General features: G+C 45.5%; 1 protein-coding gene across 4 annotated transcripts in view; it reads right to left on the minus strand.

The window, feature by feature from the left end:
* The window catches only part of TRIM2 (tripartite motif containing 2), a 126,451-nt gene extending 111,521 nt beyond the window's left edge, over positions 1-14,930 (minus strand). For 2 of the 4 annotated variants that reach the window (XM_040251424.1, XM_040251423.1), the window contains exon 1: positions 14,723-14,852. In XM_040251424.1, the coding sequence (XP_040107358.1) occupies positions 14,723-14,752 (30 nt within the window). In that variant the 5' untranslated portion in view covers positions 14,753-14,852. Of the gene's footprint in view, positions 1-14,722 lie in introns of all 4 variants that reach the window. The other 2 variants (XM_040251426.1, XM_040251425.1) reach the window with 2 other exon arrangements.
* Between the last annotated feature and the right edge of the window lie 3,090 nt (positions 14,931-18,020).

Here is an 18,020-nt window from a genome sequence, read left to right on the forward strand (position 1 = left end):
ACAAGTTACCCTGCAACAGGAGCTTCTGGTAAAGAGCTTGAAACAAAGAGGTTGACGCCAACCAGAAGAACTCAGAACAGGCCCAAAGGACAGAGGAGATGCCAGTTCATCCTTCTCGCTAGGGTCCATCCTGACTGATGCTTGTTCCCCTCGGAAGAGCCCTGAGTCAGAATGACTGGCCAGAGGTAGCCCAGCACCTAACCCCGTCACCACAAAACCTGAGACCGAGCCACGAGGCAGGGCAGTCCTCCCGGGTCACCTCGCCCTCTTGCTCTCTGCCTGTGCGCCCCTGTTCCGATAAATGCTCTCGCTTTGTCAGCACGAGGGTCTCTCTGAACAATTCATTTCCCAGTGTTAGGCAAGAGCCAACCCTCAGGCCCTGGAAGGGGTCCCCCTTTCTGCACCATATCCATTTGAATTTTTGTAAATTTGCTAAAAAAATCCACAAAAGTGACCACTTTAATCAGTTTTAAGTGCACAGTTCAGTTCAGTTCAGTTCAGTCGCTCAGTCGTGTCAGACACTTTGCGACCCCATGAATTGCAGCACACCAGGCCTCCCTGTCCACATTAAGTACATTTATTCACATTGTTGTGCAATCCTCATTCTTTGCCCATTCTTAATTGTCTTTTAAATTTTACCTTTTAGTGTTTAATTTTTATATCCTGGAAACAAGTCTCTTAATGGAAAATGATTTGAGAATATTTCCTCTCATCCTGTAGGTTGTTCTTTCACTTTCTTGAGGGTGTTTTAATATTCTTTAATAAATTCCCTTCATGCTCAAACTAATTAGAGTAGCATTGTCAGTAGCTAAGAACATTGTTAAATACCATTTTTCCCCCCCCAAAACAACCTGTCTCATATCACATCTTATATCCATTACTGACTTAGAACTTTGGGTTTTGTTATTTTTCCTAAAGCCTTTCCTGGTCTGTCTGAATCCCACTCTATGATATTGTGATTTATAATAAAAAATACACATTCGGTCTTTGTTCCATTTCTGGCACAGAACTCCTAAAACCCTTGAACTTTCCTGAGTGATAAGATCCATAAGTGTGTCTTGTTATGTTAATGAGGTGACTTCTGGATCACACCAGAAAGATGGAGACTGGCTGGACTGCTCAGTCCCACACCCTGACTTCTAGGGAGGAGAGAAGGGCTGGAGGTTGATCAGTTTCCACTGACCCGTGATTTAATCAATCATGCCTATGCAATGAAGCTGCCATAAAAACTCAAAAGGACATAGTTCTGAGAGCCAGGCTGGGGAACACAGAAAGATTCAGGGAGGGGAGTGTCCCTGGAGAGGCCCAGAGGCTCCTCACCCTTCCCCCACCCTTGCTCCACGTCTCTCTCCACCCATCTCTTCCTGAGTTATATCCTTTCAAAATACTGGCGATCTAGTAAGTAAAGTGTTTCTCTGAGTTCTGTGAGCTGCCCTAGCAAGTGAACTGACCCTAAGGAGGGGGTCATTTAAACCCCCATCTATAGCCGGTGGACCAGAAGCACAGGTGACAACCTGGCCTTGTGACAGGCTTGAGAAGGGAGCAGAGGTAGCTGGGGGAGTGGAGGGTGCAGTCTTGTGAGACCAAACCCTTGACCTGTGGGCTCTGATGCTCTCTCCATCCATCAGTGTCAGAACTGAATTGAACTGTAGGACACCCTGCTGGTGTTGCAGAAAATTGCTTGGTGGTGGTGGTGGGAACTGCTGCCCACCCCCGACCCCCATACAAATGTAGCAAATTGTGCTCAGGACCCTCGTGTGTGTGACTCTTTTGCGACCCCTTGGCCCACTGGCTCTTTTGTCCATAGGATTCCCCAGGCAAGAATCCTGGAGTGGGTTGCCAGTGCCCTCCTCCAGGGGATCTACCCAACCCAGGGACTGAATCCAAGTCTCTTAAGTCTCCACCACCCAATTATTTCTCACCTCTCTCTGGTCCCACCCTAGACGGCTGCAGTCCTGTGCGGTAACCCTCCCCCCAAACACACATATGCCTCCATCCCTCTCCAGTCCTTCCCTTCCTGCTATAGGGCTGCAGTCTCTCAGGATCTAATGTCCTTTTAATCTTTGGATCATCCTCAGCGCCCAAGACAAGGCTTTGTGAAAATTTGCAGCACAGTAAACACATGTTCAAAGGAACTTAATCTTGTGCCTTATTTCCTTATTCTATTTGTTTTATTCTAAAATTATATTTATGCAGTCCTTGATTTTGATCTTTTCTCTAAATGAACACCTCTACGGGACCTGAAATGGGTTGCAGGGCAGATCTATGGCGTTCAACTTATGATTGGAGAAACGGAATTTCTGGGGAATTAATTAATCTCTACAAGTTTGTGAAATGGTAAAAGAAGGTAAAAACTTCACAGATAAAGTTCTCAGGACCCAGAGAGGAGGTAAAGAGCAGTAGCTGGTATATCATGGGTCTAAGGTGAACGTATTCCCTGGCAGAGTCTTCTGGAGGCCTGGGCTTCCTGACTGCCACCGCCCAGTGCTTTGGGGCATCGCTAACCTCGCCTTCTGTTCCTCCGCCTGGAGAGCAGTCTTCAGCTCCTCAGAGCAGGCACTGACTGCTGGGTACCTGTTGGAACAGCTGGAAAGAGCCCATGTTCATTCAGTTATAGGTCCATACACAGAAATCTGTCACATTCCTATATACTAACAACAAAAAATCAGAAAGAGAAATGAAGGAAACAATCCCATTTACCATCACATCAAAGATAAAATACATGGAAACTTACATTACCATATGTAAAATAGATAGCCAGTGGGAATTTGCTGTATGACTCAGGGAACTCAAACAGAGGCTCTGTATCAACCTAGAGGGGTGGGATGGGGAGGGAGATGGGAGGGAGTGGACATACGTATACCTATGGCTGATTCATGCTGATGTTTGACAGAAAACAACAAAATTCTGTAAAGCAATTATCCTTCAATTAAAATAAAATAAAATGCCTAGGAATAAACCTACCCAAGGAGGCAAAAGACCTGTACTTCAAAACTTATTGATGAAAGAAATTGAAGCTGACACAGAAATGGAAAGATACATCATATTCTTGGACTGGAAGAATCAATATTGTCAAAAGACTATACTACTCAAGGCAGTCTACAGATTCAATGCAGTGCTATCAAATTACCAATGGCACTTTCACAGAACTAGGACAAAAAAATTGTTAATTTCTATGGAAACACAAAAGACACTGCAGATTACCAAAGCAATCATACAAAAGAAAATGGGAGCTGGAGGAATCAAGCTCCCTGACTTCAGACTATACTGTAAAGCTACAGTCATCAAAACAGCAGTGTACTGACACAAAAGCAGACATAGATCAATGCAGCAGGATAGAAAGCTCAGAAATAGATCCATGTACGTATGGTCAATTCATCTATGACAAACAAGGTAAGAATACACAGTGGGAAAAAGACAGTCTCTTCAATAAATGGTGCAGGGAAAACTGGACAGCTAAATGTAAAAGAATGAAAGTAGAACATTCTCTAACACCATACACATGTAGGCATAGGTCCAACTGTCTACTGAGCACACACAATGTACGAGGCACTGCTCTGGGCACACAGAGGAACAAAATTTGTTTCCCATAATCGGGAGGTGGATGACAAATAGAAGGTCAGGACAAACGCAGTTAACTAGCATCCAAAGCAGAATGGGCCTCCAATAAAAGAGGCATAAAAAGCTGTCTTGAAGATTCAAGGGAAGAAGAAATCACCCACTTTTTCAAGTAGCAGGACAGGCTTTATGGAAGGTGGGAAAGGAGAACTAGGCTTTTGCTCAGAAACTCAGAACCTCTAAGCCATAATCCCTGTTCTCTGCTAGCTCCCAAACCAGTCGGGATGAACGTCATACATACAGCGGCTGCAATTCAAGACCATATATGTTAACACCAGTACAAAAGAATCACAGAAAAGCTAGAGATTATTTCCTATTAGTCCAGGAAATACTTTATGAAAGGGTGGACTTGGGCCCTAAAAGATGAAAAAGGTTTTATTAAAATGCTATTTTTGAATAAAAAGCAATTAAATGATCTAGAAAATTTGGAAAACCCAGCAAGGTATAAAGAATAAAATAGAAATCATTTATAGGGCCACTACCTACAGATAAATACATTGCCAGACATATAATATGCATAACAAATATTTGTAATATAAATACATATAATTTGTTTATTTTTTCCCTCAAGTATATTTTTATTACATACGTGATTTTGAGACCTGCTTTTAAAAAACATATATGTAAACTTATCAGTAAAATTATTTGAAAACACATTTTTAAACAGCTGAAGAGTATTCCATTAATTTATATATCATTTATGCAACCAATTTTCAAAATGTTCACATTTAGATTGCTTCTAAATTTCCAATTATTATAAATTAAACTTCAATGAAATTCTTAAACACACACCTTTGTCTACACCTCTGTATTACCAGCATAGAATCCTATAAGTGGGATTACCAAATCAAGGTATATTAACATTTCTGGGGCACTCAAGAGAGAGTAAAACATTGCACAATTTCTTTCTAGAAAGGCTGTGCCAGTTTACATTCCCATTAGTTAGGTGTGCCATGAGACACACTCCTTCACCAGCAGTATTATTTTAAGATGTTTGCTAATCTGATAAGGAGAAAATAGTAATTCATTGCTTTTAGATTTTGTATTTACTTGATCATTGGTGATAGGAACATTTTAAATACGCTCCTTTCCATGAATATTTCCTTTATGTTGCCAGTTCATATACTTACATCAAGTGTTGTAGTGAAACATGTATTTTGAGGAGGAAACTTGGAAAGAATCTACCGTTCTCGGTCTTGGTGCTCTACGACTCCCTTTGGGCAGTCAGTGTAATCTTATTTTTTAAAGATGCACTCCATCCATTCATTTCTCTCTCTCCCTCTCTTTGTCCCCTCTTTCTTTCCCTCCCTCCGTTTTTTTTTTTTTTTTTTCTCTCTCCCCTGCAACACAGCCAGCTACATTCTTCATCTGGTGCTCAAAGAAACTGGTCGGTTGCAACACTGGAGGACAAACTGATGATATTAGGATTATTGGGACAAAACATCCAGACTGCCAAGGGCAACTTAGTCACAGTGACTCTTTTTTAAGTGCTGATTTCAAAGTTAGCATCCTCTTATGGTGGCTCAGACGGTAAAGCGGTAAAGCGTCTGCCTACAATGCGGGAGACCTGGGTTCGATCCCTAGGTCCAGAAGATCGCCTGGAGAAGGAAATGGCAACCCACTCCAATATTCTTGCCTGAAGAATCCCATGGCTAGAGGAGCTCGGTGGGCTGCAGTTTATGGGGTCGCAAAGAGTCGGACATGACTGAGCGACCTCACTTCACTTTCACTTGTACCATAAGAGCAGACTCCGCAGTGTTCCCTCCTGACTCCTCACTCTCAACTGAACTGCACTTTCCTGCCTCCCTGGCGTCCGCTGAGCCTGGTGTGGTCTTGTCTACACCTTCCCCAGTCCACAGCCTGCCTGTCCCTGATTGTGAAGCTCAGGTGGTGGCCTTTGGAGGAAGATATCCTTTTCCTCTGAATTCCACAGTACACTGCATTTTATTTAAAGTATCGCCAGTCTCCCAGATATTCTTGTTCTTTGTGCATGCAATTCCTCTGTTTCATTACTTTATAGACTCCTGGAGGCAACTACTTGAGGAGCGTCGGTGTCTTCTTTATGTCTGGTTTCCCTTAGTACAGTCAGCAGAAACTCAAAAATGTTTTACAAAGTTAAAAATTAAATGTTACATAACATAAACACTAGGCAAAAAAGTTTAATTTTAAAAAATGTTACTTTGAAAGGGAAAACAAACTTTTGTTTGTTTGTTTGTTCTTGGCTATAGTGTCTGGCTTGCTGGACCCTATTCCCCGACGAGGACTTACCTGAGCCTAGAAGTGAAAGTACTGAGTCCTAACCACTGAATCGCTAGGGAAGTCCCTGAAACAAAGCTTAACTTTAATTGTACTGACTCTGGTATGGAGAAGGAAATGGCAGCCCACTCCAGTATTCTTGCCTGGAGAATCCCAGGGATGGAGGAGCCTGGTGGGCTGCTGTCCATGGGGTCACACAGAGTCGGACACAGCTGAAGTGACTTAGCATGCATGCGTGCATTGGAGAAGGAAATGACAACCCACTCCAGTATTCTTGCCTGGAGAGTCCCATGGACAGAGGAACCTGGTGGGCTGCTGTCCATGGGGTCACACAGAGTCAGACACAGCTGAAGCGACTCAGCAGTGACTGGTAAGGCTACGGACTGAGCTGTGCCCTCCCGTAAATTCATACTGTGAAGCCCTTACCCCAGTTATTGCAGGGGTATTTGGACATGGGGCCTTTTAGGGAAGTGATTAGGTTAAATGAGGTCATAAGGTGAGGTCCCAGTCCAATAGCATCAGTGTCCCTATAGGAAGAGGAAGGGACACCGGAGCTTTCTCTCTCTCCAGAGCAAAAAGGCCAAGTGGGGACAGTGAGCAGGCTGCTTCTGTTAACCAGGAAGAGGGCTCTCATCAGAACCTGCTCCTCGAAGCACCTTGATCTTGAACTTCCAGTTTCAGAACTGAGAGAAAATTCATTTCTGTTATCTAAGCCACCCAGCCTGTGGTGTTTTGCGACGGCAGCCTGACACAGAGGTAATGGTGAGATGTTGGATAGAAATGGAAGAAAGTCAGCTCAAATAAAGGAATACTGGCAACTCAATCAAAGAACTCAAAGAATCTCATGTTAAGACGCTGAGGGGTTAGAAACTAAAGGAAGAATTGGGAAAGATGGCTTCTTTTGTCTCTTCAGGAAAGGCCTTCATCCTGAAGCCACTTTGGTCCTCTGTGGCAGAGGAATAAAAACTGATGAAAATTACAGCTAGAGTCCAGGAACTAAGAAGTTGAATGGGGTTAAACAATTTTATATCAAACATAAAGTCATCAGAGGGAAATAAGCACTAAAATGATATTTTAAAACAATTGGAAACTTGACAAGGCAATTGCTACTGGCTTCCATTAGAGTAAGAAGGTACTTCCTTAGAATGTTTTCTTGAAAGGATGATATACTGATCTTCTTGGGCTGGATCCATTAGCCATGGAAAGATGTACCTGAGTCTTTAGGGACATTACTGAATGCATCAGGCCATATCACAGAATCTACTGCCTCAAAGCCAAATATGAAGGAAGAACTTACTAGAAAAACGAGATAGAGCACAACTCTCTCTAGGATTGTAATCACTGTTCTCAAGTCCTTGCCAAACCTCACTCATCATAACCTCACATACTTTACATATGTGTCATACTTTGGAAGCTTCAAACAAACAAACAAAAAAAACTTTCTTGGAGAAAACAAAGACAACAAAAGGACTTTTTCTGAACTGCATTTCTTAGTACTATTGTGGTTTAATGTCTAATTCTTGTATTAGAAGTGGAAAGAAAGAAGGAATCATGAAACTTTCTTTTTAAATCTCCTTTTAGCCAACATGTGGAGAAAATATGAGGGCAACTGAGTCATTTTCCTGTTCTTTACAATGGATTCCAATATGTTCTGTCTCCTAACTTCCAAACGGTTCTATTTGATACTTTGTTTAAAAATATACTTTTATGGGTGAAACACATGTACACCATGTGTGGACCATGTACACCCATGGCTGATTCATGTGACTCTATGGCAAAAACCACCACAATATTGTAATTAGCCACCAATTAAAATAAAAAATAAATTAAAAATAAAAACAACAACAACAAGAATTTAGGCTTCAATCAGAGGCCTAAGGTGGGGGGGAACTTTTAGTAAGTATACATTACAAACAGAAAATTACACAAGTTCTAAGGCAATAGCTTGATGAATTATTGCAAGGAACCACAAAGGGTAAACAGTATCAGACCAAGAAGTAGAACATTGCCAGCACCCCAGATGCTTGCTTGAAAATGGAGTTTTGAGCCAGACATGTATTTTATTTTCTTAGAAATAATATTAACGATAGTTAATGCCCAGATTAACTGATAAAAGTCCAAAAGGTATATAGACACATTGCTCAGGGGCTCATCCAACGGTTAGATTCCTTAGTCAACTGCACAGCATTCATGGGAACACAAATTAGCTAACTATCCTTGGCTTCTGACAAATAATTTTGTGATATATATATATATAGATCCTTCAAAATATTTCTATCTTATGCTCTAGTAATTCCAGCTACAAAACGTCTCCTGAAGCAGTATCAGAGATAGGGTCACAGATATAAATGTACAGACAGCATCATAAGAACAAAAGCTTTGAGATAACTCTGCCACTTCCTAATCGTGCCACCTGGGACAAAACATTTAACCAACTGCTCTGGCCTCAGTTTCCTCATTGGTCCCATGGTACTAACAGTAGTCACAAACACTGAATTAGTTACAATGCATAAAGAACTTGAAACAGGCTCTGCCACCGTTAGCAGTGCAATAAATGTTAAGAATTATTAGCTATTATTACAGAAACACTCATCATTACATTGTTAACAATAGGGAACATTTTGAAAGAAGTTAAATAATCAGAAGTAGGAGTCCGAATACATATAAAATAAAGACAATAACGCACGCCCCAGCTATCACATAGTGGTTAAAAACGCAGCTTCTGGAACCAGAATGCCAGTCTGCCCCAGACCAGCTGTGTAATCTTGGACAATTTTATTAATTCTCCGAGCCTCAGTTCCCCCGTCTGAAAAGAAAGAATACCTCCCTTGTGAGGTTAGCCGGTTCATATACATAAAGCACTCACAACAGTCCCTAACACACAGCTGGTGCTTAATCAGCGTTAGTCCCTCTGTTTCAAGTGCTGCTGCCGATTGCCCGGCGATCCAGCACACACACAGCTTCCAGGTCCAGGTCTGGGAACAGACGTGCCTAGGGCTGGAGGATATGAGAACAAAACCCACGTTCCCCTGGAGTTAATAGAATCAGAGGCTTAGGCCTCCGCCTGGGGCTACGAACTGGAGAGAGCCGTTCCGCGGGCAGCCCCGGAACGGACTGCTTTTATTCAAAGGAAGAAAGGCCCCCAAACAGAAACTCCCACCGCAGCCACAGAGCAGCCCGGGCGAGAGGAAGGGGCTGGAAGGCTTTCCTCCCCTCCAGCCCCACCGCCTCCACCTCTTTTCCTCTCCCACCCCTGCCCCCACCCCCACCCCAGCCCCCGTCTTGTGGCTTTTTAGAGACTCAGGAGCCGGGATGAGAAGAGAGGTTCGCGCCCACCTGGGGCAGGGGGTGCGCAGGGACAGCGTCCATGGAAAGGGCTGGGAGCGGCTCTGACGGGACCCCCTTCCCCACCCGGCTCCTGGAGCCCTCAGGGTGTGGACAGGCGGACGTTTCCACTCTGCAGGAGCGGGTTCAGCACTAGCCTTAGAAACCCGGAACGTACTGAGACATTTCTCTGAGCTCAATTCGCGGCAAGGTCAAGGATCCCCGGCCGCCAGCTTCGCTTCCACCCGGTCCTGTTCCGCGCTGAGCCCAGGTCTCCTCCCAAGCAGCAGCATCCCCCACCCCCGCCCCCTGGGGACCCTGCCCCTCGACATGGGCACCAGGTCTGTGTGCAGACAGTAACGGGGGAACCCCGACGGGCAAGGAGGCCGGCGTTCCCTGAATGTCGAGGCCCACCTGGATGGGGGGAGCTGGGCGCGGCCCGGGCCCCCTCCGCCGCTGGTCCAGTGCCCGGGTTGAGAGTGGGAAGATCACTGCTCTCCTCGGGCTGCCCCTGCCTTTCTTTGCCACAGTTCCCGCACGGCCTCGGGGGCTTTTTAGGGTCACAGCTACCTTCAAGAGTCTTTCCATTTTCTTTTCCTAATGGTCCAGTATTAATTAAGATTTTTGCTTCACCCCTCTGCTTTCCCAGATCACAGAGAATATCCAGAAGACAATGGCTCTTCTCCCTGAGGGTATCCTGAAATGGGCCACATTTCTAAGACATCACTGATGGCTGCTATTTTCTCGTTACAAAATGCTCTTAAGATAACAGAATCATCCAGCAGTGGTAAGCATGGGGCAAGACTCCTGTATTCCGGGAGCCCTGGTTCTTCTCCCTTGGTCCACCGTGGAAGAACCTGTGTGTCAGTGACACAGCAAAGGGATTCAACTCTGCTGGGTGTTCCTGGAAACGCAGAGATGGCCCTGGTGCCCCTGGAACTCTCCAGGACCCTGGAAGGAGCTGCCTTGCACATTTCACAGGACTTGGGTGGACGGAGGCTCCTCAGTAAGATTCTGCTTAAAGCTCCTGTCGTTAAAATGAAGTCACCCAGTGCTACAATCAAGGAAACTATATTGACTTGAAACGACCTTGGTAAACACGTGAGTGCTCCTCATGGCACATAGTTCTGAGGCTAACTTACTGCTTCAAAGTTCAGCATGAACTCAGTTTTACCCCTCTGGAGCAGGAGAAGTTGGAGTGGGGCAAAAGCACGCAGTGAGAACTCTGTCTTTGGAGGGCCCCTGGAGGAATCTCAGCGAGGATAGACTTAGCTGCCTGACACCTCAAAAAACACACACTGGACACGGCCTGCCCTGGCCAGGTTTATACCAAGGCTTTGAGGATGCTGCAGACTTAAATATCTTCCTCCTACACACCCATTGCCACCTTAGAGGCTGGTGTCAAGAAGCATCTCTGGTGTTTGTGAAGTCAGAGGTTGGCCCTCTGGCTTCTTGTGGTTTCTGTAGAGTCCACAGTTTGAGGGATTTTCTATTCTGCACAACAGCTGTGAAACGTGCTGTTCCCTGAGTCGCTTCCTCAGGAACGGTATCAGAACGTTCAACACACCTGGTTGCTAAACACTTACATACCAGGAAATGCTGTCCTTGAAAGGAGACTGCCGTGTGATAAGGGATTGTGTTCCCAGGTGTGGCTCGAGATGAGATGATGCTTATCTAAAAGGCTCCCAGGGGCTCCCCAGGGGATGAAATCTCAGTCTACTGTTCTGATTCCCTTTCCTTCTGTCTCCTTGGGACACTTTAATATCCAGGATGACCAAACCGCATGCTCATTAAGTGTGAGTGATGGTGGGAGTGGCATCTCCCTTAAAAATTCAGACAGAAAACACAAGGAATGCGAGGGCTTATAAACGCAAATCAAAGGGGGCTCCATGCTTTAGGTAGGGGGCCTTGGAGAGCCAAGGTCATGGGGTCTCCTGTTTTTCAGCCACCTGCAGGGCTAACTTTTCTAAACTCACATGGGTCAGTCCGTGGTGTGGATGTTTCTCAGGCCACTCACCTAGCCCCAGACCCGCTTCCAGCTCGGACCTTGCCTCACATGTTCTTGCTTCTGTAACTTACAGACTATTTTGAGATTCTCTGTTTGGAACTCTCTATAGCATCATCTAGAAACCTCTGTCAGAATGGATGAGTGGGAAAAGGGATGATTCCATGACATTCTATGGAGGGATGTCTGTATGGTCTATCTTTTCAATCCTCACAACAGCCCAGTGAGGTGGATGTTATTACTCCCATTTTCAGATGAGGAGAAGGAGAACTAGAGAGGTCCAGTGACTTGGCAAGGTCTCCAGGAGACCTGGTTCAAGTTCTGCTCTGTTCTGGTCTTGGTGCATCTACGGGCTAGCCTCCTTTTTACGAAAGTTATTAATAAAAACTTAAACAAACCCAGAAGTAGATGATGGATCCCTACACATCCGTCACCCTGATAAAACAGTTGTCAAGATCTTGCAGCTTACGGAACAGTTTTCTTTAGCTTCATTTTCTATCAGCTTTGTCTCACCCAGGACCACTTGTTCACTCACATGCCAGGTTTCAGCCAGACTGAACAAGCTGTTTAGTTATTCTCTGACTCTGGGCCTTTGCACATGTTGATCCCTTTGACTCGGTTGCTTCCAACCCTGGTACACAGCTGCCCACAAGACCCACCACTGACCGACCACATCAGAAACTGCTGGCACTAGGTACCCTTCCCTCCACGTCCGTTTGACCCACTCTTCTCATTCTTCAAGACTTCCTTCTAGAATCCCCCCTCTCTACAAAGCCTTCACCGATGTCCCCAGTCTGGCTAAAGGTGCTTCTTCCAATCTCCACGGGGCCTCGCACATGTTTCTGTCACAGGCTGGAACCAGGAGTGTCTGACTCAGCTGTTTCCTTTCACCACTGTGTTATTTGGTTCCTCTGCTGTGTGTCATTCCTCCCAGGGTCCAGCACCACACAGCACAGGCCCACCGTGGTGTGGCAGGGCCAGGCCCAAGGGCTCCCAGCCCCACAGCTGGCCCTCCCTGGCACTTGGCTCGCTGGACAAGGCCGCTGTTCTTTGGCGCTCTCGTTCATTTAAAGGAAGTGGTTCTTGGCTTTCTTTCCCAGCCACCAATTACGTTCCCACAGGAGGTCACATTTTGGTTGCGGTGATGGATTCTTGAAAAACTGTGAATATGAATGCCAACTCTATTCCACAGAAACTCCTCACTTCATAACACAAGGCGATGTGCTGTGTACCTTCCGAATGATTCACATTTCAGGTCACTAATAAGCTGTGTGACTTTGGGCCAGTTACTCAACCTCCCTGTGCCCCAGTTTCTTTCTTCGTAAAATGAGAATTGTACTTCAAAGGGATTAGGGAGGACTGAGTGAGATAATGCGCGAAAAGGCCTGGCACATAGTAAGTGCTCAACAAATGATAGGTACTGTTTCTGTTAGACTTTGTCATCGTCATAGTATCTCATCCACACAGGCTTGTTTCTTTGGTTTCACAATAGCCCTCAGTATTGAAAAGCTCTAGAAGGCTTCCCTGATGGCTCAGACGATAACGAATCTGCCTGCAATGCAGGAGACTCAGGTTTGATCCCTGGGTCGGCAAGATCCCCTGGAGAAGGGAATGGCTACCCAGTACAGTATTCTTGCCTGGAGAATTCCAGAGGAGCCTGGCAGGCTACAGTCTATGGGGCTGCAAAGAGTCGGACACGACTGAGTGACTAACACACATACACAGAGGAATACTACTCTGTATTGTAAATCTTCTATTTTTATCATGAGCATAAATTCTGTACCTAAAAATGATGCTGTGTCTCAGATTTCCGGAGCCTGGAGTGCCCACCATTCTGATAAAAGAAGGCAGGCAGAGGCTGCCTTTGTTTACGTGGGATCTCCTGGAATTCACCCCGGGCTCTCACCACCTTCTCCTGGTTCTGCCTCTCTCACCATCCCCTGGGGGTGCTTGTGGGGTAGAAACAGGAGAATATGATGACCTGAAGGAAGCCAGGATTTGGGAGGCCTGAGGCAGAAGGACAGGGTGATTCACACCTGTGAGCCCCACATCTCTGGGGCAGCACTGGCAGGGCCAGAAGCTCTGTTCCTGGACGAGAGCACCCACGGGGCAACTCGCCCCCTTCCTCAGGCACCCAGACCAGGGAAGGAGAGCCTGGCCGCAGTTGGAAATCACCAGGTGTCTTCATACAGTGCGCTGAAACACTCACGATGCTTTGGGTCAACTTCATTAAAAAAAAACTTTGCATCTGATTTAAGTCTTCCAGGAGCCCTACATCATGTTGGCTTTAAACATGCTGTGTCTGGACAATAAGTACTGAGGCCGGGGATTAGGTGAGGTGGGGAGACTTATAAAGAACTAGATGCATTAAAGCCCCATAATTCACCCTTTGTTTTGTCTAAAAAGTGAGCCATACCCCTCCCCTTTTCAGGCTCCTGTCCATATCAAGCAGAGACTGGGTTCACTGACTTTGCACGGTGAGGCTCCTGTGAAAGGCAACGAGACAAAAGCCTCCCATCAAAGCTGCCATAGTGAGTTTCTGTTCAGCAGGAGGCGGGAATTCTTGAAGCAATTCCCAGGGCTTTAGACAGGCCCAGCCCCTTGCCCCTGCCTGCAGCCCAGTAACTGCGCACCTCCTCCCTGCTTGCGCCTTGTGGCCCTCTGCCCCAGGCGAGGTGCCTTACTCCGCCTAAGCGGGGCGGGGGGCATCCACGATGCTGCAATCTGGGACCAGAGGCGGATGCCTGAACGGTTCTCCGCCCTCCCTCACTCACGCGCACGGAAACCAGACAGAACCCCAGGAGGGCTGGCGCAGCCCCTTTCTGAGCTCGCTCCCGCCTCTCACGTGAGGTCCTCAGGCCCCCCGGGTTTCTCTCTCGGCTAGTCACGGACAAATGCTCTCATCGCCCCAGGCTTTCCCTCATTCCCGAGCCCCACTGCAGCCGGCCTTAGTACCCTCTGAACACCTTAATGGGGCAGTAAAAACTTTACAGCCTGCAGCTCTAAACCGTTCTCACGTTTCTGAATAAAACAATTTATGGCACACAAGATTACTACGTTTCGCCCTTTGAAAACCCCAGCAGATTCTAGACGCATTCAAAAGGGGCTGACCGAGTTACACTGGCCGACATCTGGCTTACAGAAATCCACAGCGGCAGAGCTAAATTCTGGCTGCGAACAGCTAAGTCAGAAGAGAAAACAGCCCTTGAGTCTCATGGCATCACCGAGGCAGCCCCGCGCTTTGCCTCTTTCATGTGGCTTTGGTGTCAAACCCGCTTGCGTCCGTCTCTCCCTGGATTTTTGCCTCCCTGCTCGGTTCTTGCCTGGATCCCCAGGGATCCCTATGAGCTTCGTCAGCAAATCCAGAGATCCAATCTGTTCCTTCCGTCTTGAGCAGGCAGAAAATTAAAACCAGGAAAAAGCTAGCAACTCGATCACTACTCGTTTCTCCAAAACAGTGCCCAGGAGCCACCTGTGAGCCCAGAACAGGCATCCCCGTGCCCTTAGAAGCGCCCTTACCGGTATGCCATATCCGCCTCTCCGGTGCATCAGAGACGGGCCCCAGCCTCCTTGGATGTGGGGCCTCGGCGCTCTGCAGCCCACAGACAATCGGGCCCATTATAGTCATCAGGCCGCCGAGTTAAAGGGTGGCCCTTAGAAAAATATAAACAGCTTGTCAGCGCCAGCCAAGGGGGCGGGGCTGCGGCATCAGGGGACAATGGGCGCCAATGACCAGCCTCTCTGGACTCTGTTGGCTGAGGATATCGTGTTTCATTTTGAAGAAGAGGGGACAGGGAGCAAGGAACGATGAATAAGAAGGGCCAGCCCCGCAGCATAAAAGGGGTCCGAGCTGAAAAGTTTAATCACTGCCCACAGAAGATCATTTTCAAGGAGGAGTTTGATGCCTCACACAAAATAATGCAAATTTTTAGAAGTCACAGACGTTTGTGTTGCATTAACCATCTCTGGTCTCCTGGGCTTAATAAATACAGTATTCACTCGAGTAGAAAGGACTTTTTCAATCAAACAACAAAGGAAAGGAACAAAGTCCAAGGAAGATGCTTTTATGATATGTTTTTGTTACTGAATAGAATATCAGATAAGTACTTACTACATTTACAGAAAAAATGCTTGATTTGATTGGTTTGTCTTCAGAACTCAGAGAAGTGGGCACATTTTATTCCCTTTCATTCCCCAAATATAAATGCCTCACGTTAAAAAAAATGCTCACAGTCTGATCATATCTGCACACCGAAAACAGGAGTTAACTCAGTGTATAGGGGAGAAGGCAAAGGCAATGGCTTTTTTCTCTCTTCTGAACTTAACTAAATCCTACTTGTAAAGCTACTAGGCCAGCTTAAACTGTCGAAACCCTATGATAATAACCAAGAACCCGAAAATAAACTGTGGCTCTTAAAAATAAAATTTCTAAATAATACACTGAAGTAAGAATAAGGTTAAGAGCTATTTGGCTGATTTGTGGTATTGTGTAAATTACAGGCACAAAATCTTTGAGAAAAGCACAGTCATTACAATTGAGGCTAGTTAGCACAACAGCTATCAAAATTGACTAGCAGAGAAACAGAAAAATATTGAAATATAAGCATTTCCACAAATTCTGTATCAGGCTTTTCTGATTTTGATTATAAAAAGAACAATCCAAAGATACTGTCCTTTCTGATCTATGGTAGTTTAAAAGTATTTATGATTCTGCCACTGATGTTTAATTTATATTAAAGTGAGACTCCTCTGGTGCGTGCATGCGTGCTAAATTGCTCAGTCCTGTCTGACTCTTGTGACCCCATGGACTGTAGACTGCCATGCTCCTCTGTCCATGGGATTCTCCAGGCAAGAATACTAGAATGGAATTTTCCTTCTCCAGGGGGATCTTCCCGACCCAGGGATCCAACCCGTGTCTCCTGCATTGGCAGGCAGGTTCCTTACCACTAGCACCATTTGGGAAGTGAGACTCCTTAAACTAAAGTTCAACTCACTTAAAGTGAGACGCCCCTGGTACCTCAACTAAATAGTGCTTTGAGGCTGCTTCAGGTCCTTCTATTCTTCCACTGATTATAAAGGAGCTTGTTATATCTGTATTTGCATGGCTCTGGATTTTAAAGTAAAGGTTACCTTCTGGAAAAGATCTAGTTTTCCTTTAATACTAATCAAGACCCTCATAAAAAATAAGCTTCAGAACACCAAAAGTATGAAAAAAAAGGAAAAATAGATAAATTGGATTTCATCAAAATTAAAAACTTCTGTGCATCGATTCTATTGTCAAGAAAGTGAAAAGATGACCCACAGGAGAAATATGTGAACATCATATATCTGATAAGGGTCTAGTATGCAGAATATATAATGAACTCCTATAATTAAACAATAAAAATAGAAATAACCCGATTTAAAAAGGAGCAAAGTTCTTGTATAGAGATTTCTCCAAAAATGATATACCAATGGCCACAAGCACATGAAAGGTGCTCAACATCATTAGTCATTAGGGAAATTCAAATCAAAACACAAAGAGGCACCACTACACAACCATTCAGTTCAGTTCAGTCGCTCAGTCGTGTCCAACTCTTTGCGTCCCCATGGACTGTAGCCAACCAGGCTCCTCTGTCCATGGGATTTTCCAGGCAATAGTACTGGAGTGGATTTCCTTCTCCAGGGGATCTTCCCGACCCAGGGATCGAACCCGGGTCTCCTGCATTGTAGACAGACGCTTTACCGTCTGAGCCACCAGGGTAGTCCCTCATTAGTCATTAGGGAAATTCAAATCAAAACACAGAGGTACCACTACACAACCATTCAGTTCAGTTCAGTTCAGTTCAGTCCATTCCAGTCGCTTGGTCATGTCCGACTCTTTGCGACCCCATGAATCGCAGCACGCCAGGCCTCCCGTCCATCACCAACTCCCGGAGTCCACCCAAACTCATATCCATCGAGTTGGTGATGCCATCCAGCCATCTCATCCTTTGTTGTCCCTTTCTCCTCCTGTCCCCAATCCCTCCCAGCATCAGGGTCTTTTCTAGTGAGTCAACTCTTCACATGATGTGGCCAAAGTATTGGAGTTTCACCTTCAGCATCAGTCCTTCCAATGAACACCCAGGACTGATCTCCTTTAGGATGGACTAGTTGGATCTCCTTGCAGTACAAGGGACTCTCAAGAGTCTTCTCCAACACCACAATTCAAAAGCATCAATTCTTCAGCGCTCAGCTTTCTTCACAGTCCAACTCTCATATCCATACATGACCACTGGAAAAACCATAGCCTTGAATAGACAGACCTTTGTTGGCAAGGTTATATCTCAGCTTTTCAATATGCTATCTAGGTTGGTCATAACTTTCCTTCCAAGGAGTAAGCATCTTTTAATTTCATGGCTGCAATCACCATCTGCAGTGATTTTGGAGGCCAAAAAAATAAAGTCTGACACTGTTTCCACTGTTTCCCCGTCTATTTGCCATGAAGTGATGGGACCAGACGCCATGATCTTAGTTTTCTGAATGTTGAGCTTTAAGACAACTTTTTCACTCTCCTCTTTCATCAAGACGCTTTTTAGTTCCTCTTCATTTTCTGCCATAAGGGTGGTGTCATCTGCATATCTGAGGTTATTGATATTTCTCCCGGCAATCTTGATTCCAGCTTGTGCTTCTTCCAGCCCAGCATTTCTCATGATGTACTCTGCATATAAGTTCCATAAGCAGGGTGACAATATACAGCCTTGACGTACTCCTTTTCCTATTTGGAACCAGTCTGTTGTTCCATGTCCAGTTCTAACTGTAGCTTCCTGACCTACACATAGGTTTCTCAAGAGGCAGG

This window comes from Oryx dammah, unplaced genomic scaffold (genome assembly GCF_014754425.2).
Source record: "Oryx dammah isolate SB20612 unplaced genomic scaffold, SCBI_Odam_1.1 HiC_scaffold_12, whole genome shotgun sequence".
In the NCBI taxonomy this organism is placed as follows: domain Eukaryota; kingdom Metazoa; phylum Chordata; class Mammalia; order Artiodactyla; family Bovidae; genus Oryx; species Oryx dammah.